Source organism: Chenopodium quinoa, unplaced genomic scaffold (genome assembly GCF_001683475.1).
Source record: "Chenopodium quinoa cultivar QQ74 unplaced genomic scaffold, ASM168347v1, whole genome shotgun sequence".
NCBI lineage: Eukaryota > Viridiplantae > Streptophyta > Magnoliopsida > Caryophyllales > Amaranthaceae > Chenopodium > Chenopodium quinoa.
In genome coordinates, this window is record NW_018745684.1 from 5,025,645 (window position 1) to 5,049,409 (window position 23,765).

Here is a 23,765-nt window from a genome sequence, read left to right on the forward strand (position 1 = left end):
TAGTTGCTGCACTTAGCGAGTTGGCCGAGGTAACTACCTAAATTCCCAAATTATTTTATATGTCAGATAATTGTATATTATATTTTCGTGTCATATGTTTGGTAGATAGCCCTCCTAAAATAGTTTTACATAATTTATGTTATTGATCATATATGAAAAATGTAAGTAATTAAGTTGTAGATTTGTAGTGAGGTAGTATATTATATATAATTCATTATGTCTTATCTATGTGCTTATTGATTATATTACATTATTACATGTCTGTATCTATTTTTTTGTGAATGCTGCCATGTATTATTATGTTTGATCACTTTATTTGCCTTTTTTGTCTCCAACCGCATTGATAACATCATATAAAAGCTATAGAAGGGGAAACCTTTGGTAAAGTATTTACTAACCGTGCTAAAAATCAACTAAGTGATGGAATATGTTGTTACACTCTTCTTAATTATAACATTTATAATATTAATTACCAAATTATTGTTAGCTTATTATTGATACTCATTAATAATTATTAAATATTAATTTTATTATACATTTCATCATAGATTTGGATACTAGTTGGATTGATTTACCAAAAGGCAAATCTGCCTATTATGAGGGTTGCATGAAATTCTTAAAGATTGCTAAAGAGACTCTTATAGATTGAAAAACTAAATGTCCATGTCATAAGTGCAAGTTAAATAAATGACATCTTTTAGAAGAAGTAGGAGGCCATATTTTATGTAACGGTTTTTATAAGAATTATAGAAAATGGATTTTCCATTGTGAGGGTGAAGGTAGTAATACCTTAAAGCCCCCTAGGGATCATGGGAAGGAAGTAGATCGAGATGATATGGATGGGCTACTAAGAGCGGCTTTCGGGGTTCTCCGTCCACAATCCACTAATGAATTCCAAGCCCATCATCAAATGAAACGAATATATATATATATATATATATATATATATATTTTTGAAAAAACTTTTAATTAAATTATATAAAAAAAAAACAGTAAATAAAGTCTAGATGCTTTTTCTTGTCAAGAAATTTTCCTTTAATCAGTTTCAAAATTTCCCGCCACTATTTTTGTATGGACATCAAAAAGCGTCTCAAATGATTTGGGGCTGAAAACAACGTCGACAATATGGACGGGAAAAGCGTCTAGAAATTTGATGGTGGTGCTTGAATACCGATATTTTCGACGGTTAGTATACTTTATTAGACATTAATAAGCGTCGATTTTTTTTTTTTTTTTTGACAAAGGCAAAGGAAGAAAGCAAAACTACAAATAATTAAACATGTTAACCCGACAGTTCCTGGCAATGTCATTCGCTCTGCAAACTTGATTTCGCTCAACCTTTAGAACTGTGCATCTTTGGAAGGACGCCCCCACTTCCCTTAATTCCTTTAGTAACCAAGAAATAGAAATGTCCCTGCCAGGGCTTACCCGTAAATTGTCCAGAAGGCCGGTGGAGTCAGTAAAGATCAGGATTCCTTGCCTTCCCTTATCCCGCGCCCATTTCATTGCTTCAAGACAAGCCCAAGCTTCGCACTGAATGGCTGAGGCTGCTGCTCCGTGTTTGCCCCCTTCCTCAAGAGCGTAGCCTAAGGTGTTAACCTTAACAGCCCATCCAATTCCAGCTCTCCTCGACTTCTTATCCCATGAGCCATCAGCTTCCACAATGAAGTCATCGTAGCTACATTTTTCCTTCCCCGGGTGAACATGGTTGAAACCCGGGGGGATGACTTGGTCATCTCTAATTACGGTGTCCCCTTCATTTGTGGTGCTCGACTGGAGTTTAAACATTTCGTGGTCTTGCATGGCCTGGTTAACAGCTTCCATTACTGAACCTATTGTTCCCATAGTCCCCTCAAAGTGTTGTACATTCCTAATCTTCCATAGCCCCCATAATGTGGCTATGAACAACGCACAACGGATACTATGCTTACCATCCTCGCTATTGTAGAGCAGTATATAGTGCTGAATCCATCTTCGCAAGGAATTGAATTCAGATGAGTCAGGGCAAATGGCTAATGGGGTGTGCTCCCATACTCCCTTTGCCAGAATACAAAGCCTAAAGAGGTGTTGGTTGTCCTCCAAGTCCACCTCGCATTGACCACATAGCGCTTGAATTTGCATTCCTCTTCTTGCCAGATTAACTTTGACGGAAATACCGTCATGAAACAGCCTCCACAAGAAAACTTCCCATTTTGGCTGAATCTCCAATCTCCAGACCAACTTAATAAATTCCTGATCCCTTTCCAAGAAAGAGGGTCTCTCTAACCCCCTTGTATTTGAAAGATAGTAGTATCTTGTTTTAACTGTGTACCTCCCTGACGCGTGATATTTCCAGTAGCGGAAGTCCTCCTCAGACGAATACGGAAGCTCCATTGATAGGATCGTTTTTGCACTTTCCCAATCAAAACACTCCCTTATCTTTCCTGCATTCCAGGTTCTAGTTTCCCTCTCGATAAAATCACTCACTTTCCACCTCGCAGCCGCTGTCAGCGTTTGACATGAATTAACCACCGGTATTTCTCCATTTACCCATGGCATACTTATGGCCCTAATATTATTGCCATTTCCGACCTTCCAAGCAAAACCTTCTTTGAACGACTGTATAGCTTTTTGCAGACTCGACCTCCCCAAAGAGCGGTTCCCTCCTCTTGTATGAGAATTAGCCATGCAACCAACACCACCCTGTCTAAAGCCTTTGTGAACCCTTGCCAGTAGAAGTTGGGGGTTGAGCTGTATCCTTGATGCTTGTTTAAAGAGGAGAGCATCATTAAAGTCCGAACAACCTCTAATTCCCAGGCCTCCCATACTCTTAGGTAGTTGAATGATACTTCTACTAACCCAGTGCATCCCTTTACTCCCATTCTTAGCCCACCAAAACCGAGTAATAAGAGCATCAATTTTATTTGCTATACTCTGAGGAATTTTCAGGCACTTCATAACGTGAGCAGACATACTTACCAGCACCGTGTTTATAAGGATTAACTTTGCTGGTTGGGAAAGATTCAAAGCAGCCCATGAGATTATGCGTTCCGAAACTTTATCAACTAAGAATTGGAAATAAGCGCTCTTTTTACCCTGAATATCAATTGGAGCTCCCAGATGGATCCCCATATTATCCGTTTCCGTCATAGCTAGGATTTGCTTCATTACCCTTTTCAAATTCAGGCATTGGAGATTGGAAGGCATTGTTCATACGTTTCGCGACTGTAATCTCTCTTTCATTTTCTCTCTCTATAATCCTCTATAAGCGTCGATATTGAAGACACTTAAAGGCGTCACAAAATATTGGGACATAAAAGGGTGTCGAGATTTGTGACACGAAAAAGCGTCGAGAAAAAAAATAGCGACGCTTTTCAGTGTCGTAAATACTAGAAAAAAGCGTTTCAAAAGGACGGGATTTGTAATAGTGTAATATAGAAATTTAACATTTAATATTCAATCGTAATAACAAATATTAATACATATTACTACTATTTTTTAAAAATCTTATACAATTAAGTTCACACATATATAAACACAATATATTTTGTAAAATTTTCGTTTAAATATTTTTTAAGAAATTACACAAACATTTGATCACAATATGAAATCTCAAATTGTTTCGTAAGAAATATGATGTGCTTTTTTTTGTTGATTCATGAATTAAATTAATACTTATTTATAATAAGAAAAAATCATAAGAAAATATCCCCAATGTCTACGTATTTTTTAATTTTTTTATGAGATAATAAGAAAAAAAAAGCTAATGAAATTAAATCATATCATTATTTTTTTTTTTTAAATATCCAATTTTACGTAATTTTTTTTTAGAAAATTTGTTAATTACTACCTCAAAAGAGGGCATTTGTGAATTACTACCCTAAAAAAATGTTGTTAGTTATTAGTCCTTATTACCCTAAAATTGAATAATTTTAGCAACTACAACTTTTTTCCCTAATCAGCCTACTTAAGCTCTTAATGACATCATTATTTAGTCAAATTATAATTTTCCTTACCACCTCAGATAGCTACCCCATTGCACCACGAAACCCACCCCCTCTTTGTCATCCACCACGAAACCTACCCCTCTCCCGTTCCCCTGCGGCGAAACTCATCGCAATTACCGCCCCTCCCTTTTCCCTAACCCTAAAAACTCGTCCCCTCTTTGATGTCATTTTAAGAATGGATTGGTTGGCAGAGATTAGTTGTCGATCACAGAAAGTAAAATTGAGTACAGCTGATAATGAGTTGGTGACATATTAGATGCATGGTGAAACCAAGTGCCCAAGGATCATATCTGTGTTAAAATTGGATGCATCCAGTGTATTTTTGTAGTGTGAGGAATATGGAACATGAAGAGACAACTAAGCCTGAGGATATAGAAGTAGTAAATGAGTTTTCGGATGTGTTTCCAGAATAGATTTCTGGAATGCCACCCAAAAAGGCAATTACAATAGAGCTAGTTCTGGGAACTGCACCAATTTCCAAGGCACCATATCGAATGACACCTACAGAGATGAGTGAGTTAAAGGAACAATTGCAGGATTTGTTAGACAAAGGATAAATAAGTTCAAGTGCATCACCTTGGGGAGCGCCAGTGCTATTTGTGAAGAAGAAAGATGGAAGAATAAGGTTGTGTTGACTATAAGGAGTTAACTAAGGTCATCGTAAAGAACAAGTACCCATTACCAAGGATTAATGACCTATTTGACCAGCTCAGAGGCGCAACTGTGTTCTCTAAGATCAATTTAAGGTCTGGATATCATCAACTTAGGATTGCAGATGTGGATATTCCCAAGACTGCATTTAGAACGAGATATGGACATTATGAGTTTACAGTAGTGCCATTTGGATTGACGAATGCTCCAACAGTTTTTATGGACTTAATGAATAGGGTGTTTTATCCATTTATGGACAAGTTTGTCGTAGTGTTCATAGATGATATAGTGGTGTATTCGAAGAGTAAAGAAGAACATGTAGAACATCTGAGGGAAATTCTGCAAACACTAAGGGAAAACAAGCTTTATGCAAAGCTCTCTAAATGTGAGTTTTGGTTAGCATTTCTGGGTCATTTTGTGTCCAAAGATGGGGTAGAAGTAGATCCAGCAAAGATCGAGACTGTGAAAGGTTGGCCTACGCCAAAAATAGTGTTTGACGTTAGGATTTTCTTAGGTTTAGCAGGGTATTATAGGCGTTTTGTGAAAGATTTCTCAAAGATTGCTAAACCTATGACCTCTCTAATGAAGAAGTACAAGAAGTTCGAATGAGATGACAAGTGTGAGGAAGCATTCCAACTCTTAGAGTGCTTACACTGCCAGACGATAGTGGAATTTATGATGTATATAGTGACGCATCCAAGAATGGTCTAGGGTGTGTACTTATGCAAAATGGAAAGGTAATTGCATATGCATCAAGACAGTTAAAGACTCATGAAGTAAATTACCCTACTCATGACTTAGAACTAGCTGCAATCATTTATGCACTAAATATTTGGAGGCACTACTTGTATGGAGTGAAATGTAGGATTTATACAGACCATAAGAGCTTAAAATACATTTTCACTCAGAGGGATTTAAATTCACACCAAAGAAGATGGTTAGAGTATACGACGAATTATGACTTAGACATACAATATCATGAGGGGAAAGCAAATGTAGTTGCAGACGCTCTAAGTTGTAAAATCAGTCATGGACTAAACACTTTGATAGTGGCTGATAAGTTATGTAGAGAAATGAGGAAAATGAATCTGGAAGTGGTAGCATGGGGAGTGCCAGCAAGCATACTTGCGAATCTAAGTATTCAACCAACAATATTTGATGAGATAAGGGAAAATCAAGCAGGAGATGTAAAGTTGGAAAGGATTCGTGAGAAAATAAAGCAAGGAAAAGCTATGGACTTCAAAATTCACGAAGATTGGAGTTTAAGGTACAAGGGTTGTTGGTGTGTACCACAAAAATGTGAAGAGGTAAAGAGAAAGTTGATGGAAGAAGGCCACAATACACCGTATTCAGTACACCCAGGAGGGGACAATCTATATAAATACTTGAAAAAGATGCATTGGTGGCCCAGAATGAAGAATGAGGTTAGGTTGTGGAATTTGTGGCAAAGTGTCTAACTTGTCAGAAAGTGAAGATAGAACACAAATACCGCAAGGAACTGTGCAATCATTGGAAGTTCCTTAATGGAAATGGGATTGTATTTCAATGGATTTTGTGACTTGCCTCCTAAAGTCAAAGAGTGGAAATGACACCATTTGGGTAGTGGTAGATAGACTTACAAAATCTGCAGTGTTTACGCCAATGAAGGAGACCTGGAAGATGGAGCAACTTGCAAAAGCTTACATAAAAAAATGTTGTGAGGTTACATGGAGTTACAAAGGATATTGTGTCTGACAGAGATTCTAGGTTTCTTTCAAGGTTCTGGAAGAGTGTGCAGGAAAACTTTGGTACAACACTTAAGATGAGTACAACATTTCACCCTGCCACAGATGGACAAATTGAGAGAACCATTCAAACCTTGGAAGACATGTTGAGGGCTTGTGTTATAGATTTCCAAGGGTGATGGGAAGATAGCTTGGACTTAATTGAATTTTCCTATAATAATAGCTACCATGCAAGCATTAGCATGGCTCCATTTGAGGCATTATATGGAAGGAAGTGTCGCAGTCTAATATGTTGGAACGACATAAGTGAAACAATGATCTTAGGGCCTCAAATGATCGAGGATACAGTTAAGTAGGTAAAGGAGATTCAAGCTAAGGTTCAAGCAGTGCAAGATCGCTAAAAGAGCTACGCGGACTTGAAGCGTAGAGAGGAGGAATTTGAGGTCGGTGACAAGGTATTGTTAAAGGTGTCACCAATGAAAGGACTCAATCACGTGTTGACACATGGCTATTTAAAAAAAAAAAAAAAAAAAAAAAAAACAAAAAAAAAAAAAAACTCTTTCAGCAGGTTATCAGCCATTGGTCTATTGGAGGCAAACTGATAGCATAGTTGGGATTATTAGATAATAAACCTTAGTTGAGATTATTAAAAGTAAATAAACCATAGTTGAGATTATTAAAGTGTATTTATCCAAAATTAAATGACTCACTAATTTTCAAAACTAACCCACTAATTTCATGACCCACCCATTTCAACTCAAAACCGTTTCAACGTAACTTGAGTAGAACCAAACCGTCAACCCGGTCTGCTTAATATTGCCACTAAGTAAATAATCATCTGGGTAAATTTGTACAACCTTCTGCAAAGCATGGAATTATATTTTTAACAATAAAGACAAGGGAGTAAATTAAGATTACTCTTATAAATAGTGTGTTGTCTATTATACCCTTTAAAATGTGCATTTATACGTTTACCTTAATTAGTGGATGAATGTGAATTTTAAACCATTATTGTATGTAACATTCACGAGTAAAATGAGAATAAAATATAGACTACATATATGTGGATCAGGATCAATTATTGTAAAGATGAGTGAACAATCTAAAAATAAAAGAAGAAATAAAGCATGATAAGCGGGCGAAGGGAGTAACATATATGATATATAATATAATAGAAATACATAATTTAAACATTCTACTAATCACCTTGTGAAAAAGATGTAGCACATATAATAGCCAATGCAAAGATTAATAAAGTACATTTTATTACAAGTATGATATAGAAACTAGAAAGCAACTTATCTTATCATCCAATAACTCAAAAGTGATTAAAATTCAGATGATTAATCAAGCAAATTAAGGAACTAATTAATAATAACTTAATACTAAAACAGACATTGGGAGTGCTGTTTTTTTCCTCCAAAATTCTCTTTCCCTTTTTAACCATTTTTTTTTTGTGAATATTTGATACAATTATAATAATATCATTTCAAATTTTTTATATTATCTTTATGACAAAAATATTTCTTTTTATTTGTTGCTTATAATTCTTCCCTAAAATATTAATCTACCTCCTTTTTAATATTTGTAGACGGAGTAACATTAGATTTTGCTTAAAAAGTAATACTCCGTAATAAAATTGATTCATATTATTGATATTAAAGAAATTACTTTAAAGCATCACTTTTATTTGTTAGACATAATAATTTTTTTTTAAGAAAAATTACACTTACCGTGCATGGCACGGGGCCTAAGCTAGTTTAAATGATAAACCAGTTCCCTCAAGTTTTTGTTGCATTAATACATTCAATTTTTCCACCATCAAAGGGGTGAAATAATTGGTCCAATCACCCACCTCTCCTTTTCTAAAGAAGTCCTTAGTTTTCAAACCAGTGTAACTTACCCCATTTTTGTTCACATCCAATTCCTTGAGATTCTTAATGCTACATAGCTCTATAATGTCCTTAATAACGCCTCCACCTTCCTCTTGGGGAGAAAATGGCATACCTACAAACTCGGCCAACCTTTTTAACTGAAGTGTTGGATCATCTTTCAAATCCTCGTACTTCAGAAATAATACCTTATGTGGCCTCTCTAGGCTTTGCTTCCAGTATTCAATTGCATGCTCGAAAAAGGGCCCATAGAGAATTTTCCCATCCATAAAATTCTTGAAATAGTCTTCTAGACTATATGGTTTAAAATCCTCCCCATATAGATTTTTTGCAGTCTTTGTGTAGAAGTGCCATTGCGACACCAACGAGTCCAAGGGATTTCGAGTAATGAATATGATACGACACTCAGATTTCTTGATAGACTCAGGAAGAGAAGTGTAAGGGACGTGGGTACTAAAAAGCCTTGGCGAAGGGATGTCATCAAGAGTAGATGGACAAAGGTTATTATCTTTACCAAATTCACCATAGAATTCACCATAGATACCATTCTCTAGGCGATATACAAGATCATGAGGGTGACCAGACAAGATAGGGTGGTTTTCACGGGTATTAGGGTAGTGGACGCGATTGACAACAGCAAAGAGTAGAGATTTCAACCAAGTGGTGCCGGTTTTTGGTATGCTAGATATGATAAAATCGCTATCTTGAGCTTGGAACTGTTTTTGAAATGTGTACGTATTTTTTATGTAATGCTTATCAAGATGCCAATAATCTTGATATCTTACTAGCTGAAATTTTTTGTTGCATCCCATGAAGTCTGCCTTTGGAAGACATTCCTCAAGCTTTTTAGCTTCTTTTTCAAGGACTAGTAATGCCTCATTTTCATGACTTTGAGTTATTGTCATGTTGACAAATTTTGGGGTTGTTTGTGGATGGCTTGTTCAATTGCTATGGCCGCAGTACATATATATATAGCCAATATGTGCACAGATAGGCAAATGCGACTAGGTCTTTTTTGTAATATTAATCGTAATTTTTTAACATGCATACATAAAGCATCTCACCTAATTGATGATAATATTCCCTTAATCATTTTTTGTCTTATCAAGTGCAATTTTTTAATTTTCTTGTATTTCCCTTCTTCCCAAATTGAATTAATAATGACTAATAGTTTATTTTCAATTCAATTACTCATAAAGTTCGATTGGAATATGGCATGAATCATGCATACGTTAATTATAAATTCAAAATTAAATAAAATCAAATTTGGCTCCACATAATGTCCAACATTGACAGTAAACATTTTATTTTCGTTTTAAGTAATTAGTTCAATAGATACTTTTATTTTTTTTGACAATACTCGTTACTTAGCAAAAAAAAATCCTTAAATATCCAACTTAAAAATAGATTCATCGGCACGTATTAAATTATGCTATAACTTAATAATTAAAAAACAAAAATTATTATCACGTCAATTAATTTCAACTTCTATAAGCTTAGGAAAAATACAAATTCCTATATTTAAGCTTAAATATCCAACTTAAATAAATTCACTTATCGTTTTCACTTTTAGCTCCTTATCTGCAGTTTGTACTTGGGGCTTTTAAAACCATTCTTCATGAATAAAAATGGTTTAACAAACAAAATAAACAACATTTACGTCAGAGTCACTGTTAATAAAGTAATTCATATTATTAGCCCCCACAATAGTGTTATGGGTGTTCGACTAATTTACTTGTAGGATTTTTCTGAAACTGAGAATGATCATAGTAAAAGGCAATACTTTCCATATGACAGTATATTGGAGAAGAGAGGAAGAAGATAATCATGTTTCACCCAATCATCAGAATTCATAATAACAAACGGATGAAGTATATTAATACGTGAGCCATTTAATTAGCCCATATTTTGCACTAAAATAAGCTTAAACAGCTATATCTTACAACCACAAGTTAGAAATACATACATAGAAATAACTGAGCACAAGCAAATTTACAGAACATTATTAAATCCAATCCTCAATCCCATGCATAAACTAATTGCATGATCCATTATACTCCGTAGGTCTAAGCATCCAAACTTAGTTTCTAACCTATACGAACAAGAACAAAGTATAAGTACGAGTATATGTTAAAATATTGCTATAGACGAAAATTAACGAAAACCTTGTAGTAAGTTATTTGAACTTAATAGCTCTCATATTATTTTATTTAATCTCGTCTGGACTTGTTAAACCTTTGTTTTATTTATTACACTTTTTAAACCGGAAATGAGTGAAAATAAGATGAGAAGATTAGAACCGTATTACATATGCAACTATGTAATTACTCCATAAGATACCTCTATGTTAACGTTGTTTTCTCCTACATTCCTACAGGGCACAATTTCTGCAATTGCTTAACTGGATACCTTTCAATAATGTCATAAATCAATATCAGTAACTACTTTCTATGCTTATTTCAGAAATTACTAATAGTTTTCTGCAACAGAGTGTCACGAAAATAATTGCCAAAGCTAATTGCCTCCAAAAGCCAAACAGCCACAGAAAAAACAAACCTCTTGGATGTACTAGACCTCACCCGGATTAGTGAGTGTGCAACAAACCTAAAGCTCAATCACCAAACAAATGTCTTCTAAGAATACTTTGATTTCACTTGTATTTTACATTTTTTTTTCTTTTTTTCCCCAGAATCTCCTTTAGTTACCATACCTTTCCTCAACAGATCAAACTGATGCGAGTTGCAATGCATGCTAGAAGTTGCAGGGTCTGTCTATATGTTAGTAGCAGAGTCAGAGAGCATAAATATGTGTAATGGAGAGATTAAACCAAGATTTCAAAACCATGTCGACGTGTGCAAAAAAAAAAGCTACACTTAAAAGTCTTACCTTCAAACGACATATGATAGTAATGATACTTTCAGAGTGTTCTCATTTGAGAAAGTTAAGGATGAAGTTAATTCTCACACAATGACACTGAGATTTGGATTACCTTCGAAGTGAACTACCTCAAATTATTATATTTCGGATTTCTTCAAGTTTCTTCAGAATCTCCACTGGACTGTTGTCCAATTCATCTGCAATTTTCCTCTGCATATCAATCGGCAGTGTAGGGAATTGCTCACATAGATCACCGTCAATCACACCCTACAAAATCATTCATAACATATTCACATTCGTCAAAGAACTATCAGTTAAAAAATCGATCATATAGACTTGCAGAAACTAACACCGACTGTATAATTTAAAAATACGTGATGCAGTAAGCCATCTAGGATAAAAATCATCGGCAGCTATGTAGAGCTCGTTCATCCCGTCTGTACTTGAAATAATGGAATGACTGCAAAAACGACATAATAAACAAGTCAGACAAAATCAAACACTGCAAAATACATGCCAATTAAAACTGCTTACCTCCTGCATGTCACCCACATAAATACGACCACAGTAGGTGTGTATAGATATAATTGTACTAGGAAACATCTTCTACTCACATTTCTTGAGCAGTCTCTTCTTGCCCAAGTCATAAAGCCCAAGGACGGATCCTATCCCCGCAAGTAGTCTTCCCTAGCTAAGAGCCAACGGGACATCATCGACTTGAGTCTTATGCAAAAGCTCCAGTTTTTCACCATCAACAAATTGATAAATGTGAATATACGCTGCATCAAATGATCTATTGGAGGAAAATTGGAGCGACTTTGCTGTTCCTATGGCTAGCAAAGCCCCATATTCCATGTCATGGAAATTAACAGTACAAATGCTAAATGCAGCCTCATTATCCTGAAGCTCTAGGCAACATACTGTGTCCCGTTCTTGGATCAAGGACTCTTATGCACGAAACCCATTTTGCTTTCTCTAGCTTTGGATAACCATACTGCTCATCAGATAGCTGACTGTCATCATCTTCATGAGCATTTTCCATTTCAACATTACCATTCTCATCCTTTCCAGTCCTAAGGCATTCCTTTCTTGCTGCTTCACGTTCTTCAGCAGTTAATGCTCGTTGATCACTCTCAATTATCACCAGAACTTTTCGCTTGGGATAAAACACGAGTTTCCTTGGTGTGTAGTTTGACTGAATGTTTCACCAAGCCACTCAACAGTAAACACCTTAAGTGACTCTGCAGCAACAGCAATTACACCCTCTGCACATTGATCAGATGAAAAAGAGGCAGCAAATTCAAGAGTGTTGCTTGTCAGAGGTGTTAAGAGAAATTGTCCCTGATAAATGTATCCGAGCCAAGGACGGCTTGATAAGCACAGTACAGCATGCTGACCTCTAATAGTTATTGAAAAAAGTTTTGGGGCTTTAAGTCCTAAAAACCGGGAACTAATATCAGAAAGTCGACCAGTTACCATGTCCACAACTGTTCTACACAGCATACCATTCTGCAAACCAGCATTTAAGAAAAGATTGGCATGATGACCAGCACCATCCTCTCCCCTTGTCGATGCTTGAACCTTGAGGAATTGAAGAGACACAAGGGACAAGAAAACACTTTGCATACTCAACATTTGCATACAGTCATTCGGATCCAATGACATGATGCGAATAAGATTATCACAAGTTCCAACAGCAAGGAAGCGGGACCTTTCCCTTCCTGCTGGAACTGGGGCAATGTCTAAGCACGCCACATCTCCTTGCATCTCGCATTTCTCCACTTCCATTAACTGACCAGTATATCCACCTCAAAGTAAATGAGCTCTCCCTCACTCAATGCAATGACAGCTTGATGACTGTTGTACCCGACCTTAACAATTGTATTCTTTCCTGGGTACTCCACTTGTTGATGCGCCCATCTTCCCTAATGTTCCTAATACCACTAGGATAGAACTGGATAAGAGAGTCATCACCCATCAAAACTACAGCAAGAGAAGGTGTAGTATCCAAAAATCCACTATCAATTACTTCTTCAACTGTCTCACCAATCGAAAGTACAAGAGTAGCAGTAGCAAAGGGGACTACAACATAAGCATCAAATTCATCATTGGCATTTTTCTTGACAGTCCAAACTCCATTTGGCACACCTGGAAGTGAAGAGGTAGCCATTTCCGTAATTTCCAAACCAGGCCTCAGAATCCTCAAAGATGAACGAGGACCTTGACCACAAAGAGCATATATCTGTGGAGTTTCTTCCTCAAAGAAATTAGTCACTTTCATATCCATTATCGGCATTAAACTCCGAGCTATATCAACTTTTACTAGGTTCTTAAGCCTCCTAGGTTGGAAAAACACTGGTCAAAAACCTTCCTCAGTCTCTAATTCTATCATCCTAGCAGAGGAAGACTCTACATCAGGTTCATCTCCTATGTCCATAAACTGATACAAAGCATGATCACCAAACTCAGAAGCAGCAAACAGATAACCAGGCTTAACAACACACATAGAACATGTTACAGGAATCGTATCAAAATACTTAAGCTTCAACTCCGAAACACCCTCATCCCCACACTCCAAAGTGACCTTAAATACATCACCATACTCCGATTGCAGCAAAAAGAACGGCATAGATTTATGCTTAACAGCAGACACTATCAAAACCCCGCGTTCAGCAGGCAAATCCAACCTCCTAGGAATCAAACACCTAACATCTGGATGCCCTTGATTCTTATAAATCACAAAATTCTCAGCACACACTAACATCCCACTCGGCCCATCCCTGCCACCAGGCACTGCAATAAGCATATTAGCACCATTATCAATAGGTTCAGACCATTTTCTCGAAACATGGTTAAGACCAACATCAAGTTCACAGAATGCCAAATGTTTCTGAGCCTCGGCCGCAGCCTGCCCTGTACAATCCTTATCAACCTCACTATAATCCATCTCAATCGCAGCGAAAACGGGGTTATCAAACCCACAATCAACCCCAGAAATAGCATAAAGTTATCACATGAGACTTATGAGCCTCAATAGGAGATGAAATCGTCAATCTAGCACTAGAATCCCTATTCAAAACATACACAAACTTCTGTTTTTCACAAGCTCCTACCATAACAGCCCTCCCTTTCGGATCAACACCCGAAAACTGACCCGGAACAACCCGACGACAACCCGATTTCCCAAAAGTTTCCTGGTGACTTTTATCAAAAGAATTGCTAATTTTATTGTATTCTAAGATTACAATACGACCAGAATCAGAACCCACAACAATGTAGTCTTTTTGAGACCCAGTAAGCCGAAATTGAGTCAAAGAACGTATAATTCCGAAAATTTCGACGGAAAGTAAAGTAAGAAGTTTACCATTGTCATCGACGCGAAGAAGGTCGAGGAGTTTGCCCCGAGAAACGGCGATTTCTGGGTATTTGTCGCCGGAGAAGTTGCCGGAGATGGCAGAGGTAATGCCGGTGGTTTTTTAGAGGGTTAAGCTGTAGAGAATCATGGTTAACTAAAAGAAAGGAAGTAATAATGCAGGGTTTTTGGAGTATTACAGAAATGACAAACCCTTAAATTTTTTGTAGGAAGAGGAGGATTTTTATTTATAGTTTTTGAGTAGTAGTGTTGTGTGGACTTGTGTCCGAAGATTTATTCTCTAAGAGCAACAATGTAATGAGTAATGTGGAACCTCAATATCCATGGACTTACTGGCTAAATGGAAATTGGCACATACAATAAATGGGATATGCATTCGAGTAATTTTTGTCCGAAAATGGGATATGCATTCGAAATGGATGACTAAGTTACTCGTTATTTATAGCACGAGCGAGATGGAAAAGGATTGAGTAATTTGTCCAATTATTGATTCTGAAAATTTCTATAATAAAGTTTGTAGGTTGCTAATAGAATTTCATGTTCATGAGTCTGCTATATACTTTGATGGAAAACTTTAATTTAATAAATAGTCATGACGTCACGTACTTATGATGGTGTATAACTGTTTGTCGCTCAAATAATAAGATTGATGCGTAATTTGAACTATTATTAGTTTGCAAGAATTGTATTTGAATAAAAAGGTCAGGAAAGTAATTTGTAGAATTGAGTAAGAACTTGTAAGACTAGTAGAATGGTAAGCTTGTTGTAACTATGTTCAAAATTCATGCAAGAATAAGCATATTAGCTTATTAAGTAATAAAAATGTAATTTGATTAGGTTGATATTGCGATTGATTTTAGTTATAACATTGTACTCCATAATGAACATTATGATAGAATTTGAATGTTTGATAATGAAGACCCTTTCTCCCAAATTCTTCCAAGTGTAGAAAAGTAGAATGACTATTGTGCCACAAACAATAACAAAAACAAAAACAAACAAACAAAAAAAAAAAAAAAAAAAGGAAAAGTGACTGTTACTTGAAGTCAATTAAGCTAGTTGATAATGGACCGAGATGGACTTTTGCCAAAATAATGGACCGACCATTTCAAGCCCATTACATAAACTCGAGGATTTAAGACTATGCATGCTTTTAAATTACTTGTTGCAAAAATCTAAATAATCCATTCATATCTTGATAATTACTTGTTGCTTGATATAAGGAGAACATGGGAACTATAATTAAACAATGTAGAATTATATTATAAAATCCCTTGTGCAAAACTGTCAAAAGAATCTAAACATTAAAAAGGAATCAAAGAACAAAAGAAATTTCTAATATTCCTATCCACATGCATCTCTTTATTCTAGGATCGATCCTTAGTTAGGTTGACATTTCTCAATCCATTGATCTGATAATTAACCATTATTGCATGTTTAATTAGTTAATATCCTTTACAAACCATGCATATTTGCTTCACGCAACTTTTTGAAGCAAAATAATGTGAAAAGAAAGATTGATTTCCCAAGAACCTTTCACAAGACCTTGGGCTCTTGCTCAATTAAGCTAAAATCTTCATCTACATGCGTATATTTATATATAAATATACAATAAGATTTCACATTTTTAATGACTATAAATGCCCACCAATTTTTTAACTGCAATAAATTGCAGAAGTTAAAAGCACAAATTCTTGTAGTGATATAAGTCACATAATAATAACCACCTAGCTTAATGACATTTCATTTAATTAATTTATCCTTCTAATACAATCTCCAATATTCAAATGACTCAAACTAACAACATACACCTTACTCCATTCTTCCTGTGAATCCACGATGAACCACCACAACCCACCCATTTCCGATCCAAACTCGATCTAAATCAACTCGATTCAATACCTTGAGATCCAAGAAATCCGATGAACGAACTCGTGATGTAAACACTAAATAAATATCCAAAAATAAATATCTCAAATCAACAAGGAACATACACAAAGAACAAACATCATCATATATACATACACCGACGGCGCGTTCTAATCACCACAAATCAAGCAATAACAATGAAGAAATCAAAGAACTAGCTAGCTAAATTTAGCTAGCAAATTTTGTTCGATCTATACTAGCTAATGATTTAATTCAAACTAGCAAAACCACCTTGTTTCATCATTTTCTTAAACTCTTTAAAGCTAACCATACCATCACCATCCACGTCAACTTTCATGATCATAAGTTTACAATCCTCCAAGTTCCTCCCTTGGTTAAGTCCAAGGGAGCCAAGAACGGACCGTAACTCATCTACCGAGATAAACCCATCCCCGTTCTTATCGAACACGTTGAATGCCTCCTTCATGTCCTCCTCGTCGGATTGAGCATCAACCTCACGTTCCATAAGAAGCGTGTATAGGGCTTGAAACTCGTTACCGTCAACACATCCGTCGCCATTGACGTCGATTCGACCGATTAGTTGTGTAAGGTCGGAGTCAGGGATAATGATCCCCATGTTCGTAAGCGACTCACGTAACTCCCCCATTGTTATCATCCCGTCACCGTTGTGATCAAACATTTGGAATACTCGCATTAGCTCTACCGCGTCCATTGCCTTTGTGGAAGGCGGTGGTGGTTGTTGTTGTTGCTGCTGTTGATCGAGTGGTGGCAGCGAGGGAGAAGGGGAAGGAGGGTCGAGTGGTGGGATATTGGAGGTGTGAGTAGTGTTTGTTGTGGTAGGGAGGAAATAAGAGGAAATTGGGGTGTTAAGAAGGGAAGGAAAAGAAAGGGAAATGGTTGGCATTTTTTGGTGTATTTGTTAACAAGTGGTAGGTTTTTAACTTTGTGTGTGTTTTTTTGTTTAGGAAAAATGATTGTAAGGCAAAGGTGTTATGGTTTGTGTCCTATAAATGTTTGTGGGGGTGTGAAAGGTGGAGGGAAGGGGGTATTAAATTAGTGTGGTTATTTATTTAGCATTGAAAATCAAGTCAAAAATAAAATCAATGGTGAGAATAAGAGATGTAGTTGGTGGGTTTGTTATATTGACATTAATTATATATTATATATGCGGGATGCTAACTTATTTAATTAAACTCTTAAAGGTGTTATATATTGGAAATCTGACATCAAATCTTGTTTATAATACTGTCCTTTATGGCTTGATCTCTCTACATTCAAGAAAAAAAATATAGTTCGTCCAAGAAAAAAAATATAGTGACAATGTCATTATATATGCATTTATAATAATATATTTCAGAAATAATATTAATTAAATATATTTATGTATCATGAGTAGTCATGTAATGTTTGTTCTATAAACCATTTAAAAAAGCACTTGCTTGTCCTTAAATTTTTGTACAATAAAATAAATTCAATTTTTCTTGAAATATATCTTTGTTTCTATGAAGGTATATATATTTGGTTTCAGGTATGTCATATCGAGTTTTATTTTGAATATATTATACTTCGTATATAGCTTAGTTAATTAGTAATACAGTAACATACTCCGAGGACAATGAGTCACATTAGTAATACTTAGGAGTAAAAAATTGGCAACCTAAATCGGTTTTTAGCATATTATTTACAGTTTTTAGAAAACTATAAAGGTAGTAAGTAATTCATAACAAAATATATATACATATATATATATGTCATAATCATCAATATACTCAAGATTAAGTTTGAAATTGCTTTTAATTTGCTTTTTCATTATATTAAAAATTTATGACAGGCTTGCTAAAAAGTATGGTAATGGTTGCTGTCAATGGAAGGTATAAACTTCCTATAAACAAATAAAAGAAAACGCGTTGTTATAATTGTTAATTAAACAAATAAAGGAAGTACTATTATAATGTGGGGTCAAACCTTAGCTAATATGTGGGGATCACCAATTAATTAATATAATTATGATACTATTATGTTGTGATTAATGAGTTAGCTAGAGAGAGTGGGAGACAGACTGAAAAGGTAGTTTATTAATAGTAGTGACCGTTGATAACGGATCTAATATATAGAGACGTTGGAGAATGTAACATGTAAGCATTTTTAAAATACGGTTGGTTTGGTTTTGGTTGAGCATCTACACTACAACTTTGCTGCGTGATTGGTGTTGGTTTTGACTGTTATAACCCCCTTTTATGCTGGGGATGTGGTGAAATTACAACCTAATACATTGTCTTTTCAACCTCATTTTGCGTACTCTAGGATTATTATTACATAGGGAGGATTAGTTTATATTTACTAAGGATGTATTCGATATATTTACATAAGGATAACCATTATTCAAACTTCAAAGTCATTACACTCTAAACACGTTAATTAATTAAGCTTGTGTAACATATGAATCACACATGAGTCTGCGTAAGGGGCGAAGCGGGGGGGGGGGGAGCTAGCCCTGCCCCCTGCAACCCAACTTTGTGACTTTGATATTTATTTCTGATTCCTACGTGCTTTTGGATATAAATTAAACATCTCAGCATTATAGTAAAATTTAGCGTCTAACATAGCGGAATTATTTTTTCAGATTTTAACTTTCATAAACCTTGATACCGGATTCGACCGGCTACTCCAAAAGGGCCAAGTAAACTAGATTTTATTTTTTTGACAAAGTAAAAAAAAGGCCCAAGTAAACTAGATTAATTTATATATATTTTATAATTATACTACAACAATTTTAATACTTTTTTAACTGTTAATTACTAAACTTTTTGGACTATTTGCTTACATTACATAACATTTTTATATTTTACCTTTGAGTGTGATCCTAAACTACTAGTACTTAAACAAATGTATAATTATCATCCGAATAAGTGTGAAAACAAGATAATAATCTCATAGACTATAAGCAATTCAACATATACATTTATATTTTGTAAATTGAAGTATCTGCATACACTAGTGAGTAGTGAGTGTGGTGATCCTGATGAATGTATGTATGTAGGGAAGATAGTTGAAAAGGAGAACAAATATATAGGAGTATAGAGTTGTTCCCTAGTATTCATATCATCCTTAAAATTATTGAAAAGTATAAAACCCCAATACTAGATTTCACCTGTAATTTATTTTTTAATGACTTTGAAGTCACGGGTTTAAATCTTTTTTTTTTATTAAAAAAACAACTTTGAAGTAAAATAAGAGTTGGTATAATAAGCAATGAAATAACGAGTATTGGCCCGACCCGATAAAGAATGTTTTTTACTACTGATTATTATCTTAAAATAAATAGGCATATTGGCAATGAAGTCGAACATAATCGATCCAACCCGAACCTAAAACCTATCCGTATAATCTTACTCATAAAAACTGTCTCAATTCAAATTGATTTGATCCAACCTCAGCTTAATCTAAACGATTCGATTGTCGCCCCTACCTATATATATCCACATAGAGTACATGTAAGTCTTTGACCAATGACCACCATCTTAAACAACTTCCCCTGAGGCTATATTTTAATGTTGATTACGTACAAGAGGCTAGTTAAAAGGTGGGTTGACTTTGAAGCAAAATAAGTGCTGGTGAGAAGAGGGGCAACACTGCAACATGCATAGTGATAGCAGTTATTTAGTACTCGATCATAGCAAAGATGATAATATGAGTCTTCACATGAAAGAGTTAGCTGGAGTTGATTTATGACAACAAAGTCCCAACACCCCCCATGCATGCACACATATTCTTGACAGATCTAACGCGTTTTATCCATCTTTTTTGGTGGTAGCTGTAACTACACTTCAAAGATATATTTGTACAAAATATTTTTGGTATACAAAATCTATATTAAAAATATAAATCGGAATATTCTCAAAGATTCTATTGAAATTCGGGTTATATTTCGTATCATTTTTTTGTTCCACCTGATTCATCCTTTGGGCTAATTTGGATTCGAGGATCAGTATTGGATGGTCTCAATTGTTATTGTGGGGGATCGAACACGGGTTTTTCCTACCAAATGCAGTCTCAATCACCACAGCACCAACAACCAATAATAATGATTGATAAAGCCTAAAGTTAACTATTTACGTTGATTGTGTTACACATACACATCAATAACTATATACTAAAAAACACACCAGCAATGACACGTGTCATTTTCTGGTGTGTCCAAAAAAAAAAAAAAAAAACTATTTAGGAAACAAATCTTATATATAAATAGAAGATTAAAAAGCTAAGATTTAATATATCCTTGCACTATATATATTGATACCATAAGCTAAAGTTAAAAAAATGAAAATCAAATTCTTAACATAATTTGTGACATACATAGTGCTATATATATACTACTCTTACCATTTTTACAACAAGGATTATTTTTTTTAAAAATATTTGTGTATTTAATTAGGTTTGAAAAGCTTGCTAGAAAAGATATGAATTTTTTTTCTAAGCCAGTTGATTATTGAAAAGAAAAATAAATACCGCGTAAGAGGGAATGGATTAATAGTGTGTAAAAAGTAAATCTATTTACGAATTAGATACATAGTTGTAAGATATTCATTTGGTTAAAAGAAGAAATGATATAAATTAGTTAGTGAAATATATATAAATATCCATATATGTGTATTTTAAATTATCTATTTTGCTAATAATAGACTCTTTCATAATTAATTCATTTTACAAAGTAGTAACTTAAATAGATTTTTTTTATAATTAAATATAATGTTAATAATTATAGAGTAGTTATTGAAAATTACCGTGCATGGCAGGAACCTAACCTAGAGCAAAAAATTTTAAGTAGTAGATTATTTGCTGTCAATTTCCTTTATATCACGGTCTAATATGCATATTTGGCAATTATAACTCAATATGGAGTATCTAATGTTATACTTTACAAAAATACTCGTTTTAAAATATTATAATACTGTACTTCTTTTGATTTTTTAGATGCATCACTTTTTATATTTGAAAATTTTAATTCAATTTAGGTGCATCACTTTCTTTTTTGGTTAATAATTTCTCTATCTCCCTCATATTATATGGGTCCTTTTTTTTTTTCCTTTTTCTCTAACTTTTTCATCTCCAAAAGTTACCTAAGAGTCCATAAATTTAAAAATAATACATCTAATAAAACACAGAGTTATGTATATATATTCATCACGTGGAACTTAAGTAGATCTACCTGATAATAATCCTTTGTTTAAATAACGAAAAATACATCCAAGTTTCATAAAGTTTGACCATTGAAAAGGAAATGACTCAACTAAAAAAAAAATAACATAATTCATGGTCCTTGTTTTGCACTAGAAACCTTCCCCACCGAAAAGAAGGGATTAAGGACAATTGTTGGCTTTTTTATTTTTTAAATTTTCTCCATTTGCTAAGTTCATTTTAACTTACATTGACTTATATCATAGAAAATGAAATTTTCAGATTATTCTACATGAAGTATTAAATAGATTGTTATATGCACTCGGGTGCATCGTACACCCAACCAACCCAAGGTTAATTTTGCTATTTATTTGATGATTAAATGGAAAACATCATCAAAATGAGAACAAAATACTTATGGGTGTACGGTGCACCCGGATATATATAACAAATTTCAATAATTTCAATAAGTTGATGCAAAAAAAATTATTCAAATATCTTGAAATAGTAGCTTTTTCTTAAAAAAAAAAAAAAAAAAAAAAAAACATAAGTTTAGATTTTAAATTACCTAGAATGCTTATCTTTCCGTTCCCTCATACTATAGTTTTTACTACTATCAATTTATATTAAAAGTCATATGTACTCTGTATATCAAAAAATTAACGAAAGAAATAGAAAAAATGATGAATTTATGAGGAAAAAAATGGAAAAGCTTATAATGCGTAGAACGGTAGAAGCAATTTACCTCGAAGATGGCATTATCTTCTCAAGCATAGTTATTACTCCATATTTTTTAATAGACAAAGCATTTACTCCGTATATTTTTTTTTTTTTTAAAAAAAAATTAAGGTCTAATTGGATTAGATCAACCCACAAGATCAAATCTCTCAAAATGACTTGTTTCAAAAAAAAAAAAAAAGAAAAAAGAAAAAAAAAACACCTCAGAATGACTTAAAGTTACAGCCTTACAGGGTTCCCAACTCTAAATTCTCTTATTTCATATCTTACCCACTAAATAGAGCCATTATAAAAAGCAGAGTATTAGAGTAATAGAGACAATTATTCAAGGTAAAAACAACTTAAACCTATAAAAAAGTTTATGATGCTATTATTTCTATTTAGGCGGGAAATTTTTTTTATAAAAAAGTAACACGTGTACAGTTTGAGGGTAACGAGGATGTCAGAGTTTGTTATTTTAGTATTAGTTATCCGTATATAAATGTGTAACACTAACACTACACTTCAGAGTCGTAGTTGCTTTGACTCTTTGAATTTCATTGACCTCTAATTCTGGGCTTACGAAATAAGTATGTAATTTTGAAGCTTACTTGGCCAATTCGAAGTGATACAAGCCCAACTCAACATCTGTTTATTACACGGCTCATTACTCAGGCCCATAAAACTATTTTTAGATCCAAAATAAGTACACTTCTGTATACAGTGATTGTTTTCAACTCTATAAAGGTGGTACAATAATTGGTAACAAAAACTTAAGAATGTTGGAAAAAGAGTACTAGAAGGTACGTACAGGTTATTGACAATAACCAGCATATACATTATTACATGCCAAATAACTACCGGTTGTGTGTTACTTATATATATTTTTCTACGAGTTTCAATTATATAAAGAAGTGTGGTAGTGAATCCGATGTTATTTTATAACCTTGACAAGGAAATTATAAGCTTCGTGTAAAGAATTTTAGAGGGGAAATAAAATCATCAATAAGAATTAGAATGGTACGATATGATCAAGTTTGACTGGTTTAGGCACTATGAAGTATGAAGTCCATAGTACTACGGAGTACAATGTAGGTACCAAGAAAAATTAAATTCCTTGTTATATTTACCTTAATTAGAAAAGTAAACATGATCTCTCTCACACACACAACACACACACAAAAAAAAAAAAAAAAAAAAAAAAAAAAACATCAGGCGAGCCCCAGTTAATCTCTGGGATAAACAAAATTTGTTTATCACATGGCATTTTGGTAAATAAATGAACAACTTTATTTAGTCATCATTAATGTAGGACCCACTTTTATGGAAAAAGTTGTTGATTTATTTACAAAATTGCCATGTGATAAACAAATTTTGTGAATCTCAGAGATTAACTTGTATTTACCCTCTTAAATGATTATTTTTATCTCAATTTTTAAAACAAGAATACACAAATTGGTGGTTTTGTAACTTTTGT

The 23,765-nt window shown here is 34.3% G+C and overlaps 3 protein-coding genes and 1 pseudogene across 3 annotated transcripts; all 4 read right to left on the reverse strand.

Annotated features, from left to right (window-relative positions):
* Positions 1-1,263: 1,263 nt before the first annotated feature.
* Positions 1,264-3,129, reverse strand: LOC110717974. The gene has a single exon (XM_021896776.1). The coding sequence runs from the start codon at positions 3,127-3,129 to the stop codon at positions 1,264-1,266; it is 1,866 nt and encodes a 621-aa protein (XP_021752468.1).
* A 4,708-nt stretch (positions 3,130-7,837) lies between these two features.
* On the reverse strand, positions 7,838-9,158 carry LOC110717975 (cytosolic sulfotransferase 5-like). Its single transcript, XM_021896777.1, has one exon. It carries the CDS (start codon positions 9,156-9,158, stop codon positions 8,112-8,114), a length of 1,047 nt encoding a protein of 348 aa, XP_021752469.1. The 3' UTR covers positions 7,838-8,111.
* Positions 9,159-9,379: 221 nt separating this feature from the next.
* LOC110717358 lies at positions 9,380-15,076 on the reverse strand (annotated as a pseudogene).
* Positions 15,077-16,223: 1,147 nt separating this feature from the next.
* Positions 16,224-17,549, reverse strand: LOC110717881 (calmodulin-like protein 3). Its single transcript, XM_021896665.1, has one exon. The coding sequence runs from the start codon at positions 17,295-17,297 to the stop codon at positions 16,641-16,643; it is 657 nt and encodes a 218-aa protein (XP_021752357.1). The 5' UTR covers positions 17,298-17,549; the 3' UTR covers positions 16,224-16,640.
* Between the last annotated feature and the right edge of the window lie 6,216 nt (positions 17,550-23,765).

Bases quoted from the DNA above. Each gene is read 5' to 3' on its own strand.
- LOC110717974 (XM_021896776.1), bottom strand. From the start codon at position 3,129: ATGACGGAAACGGATAATATGGGGATCCATCTGGGAGCTCCAATTGAT.
- LOC110717975 (XM_021896777.1), bottom strand. From the start codon at position 9,158: ATGACAATAACTCAAAGTCATGAAAATGAGGCATTACTAGTCCTTGAA.
- LOC110717881 (XM_021896665.1), bottom strand. From the start codon at position 17,297: ATGCCAACCATTTCCCTTTCTTTTCCTTCCCTTCTTAACACCCCAATT.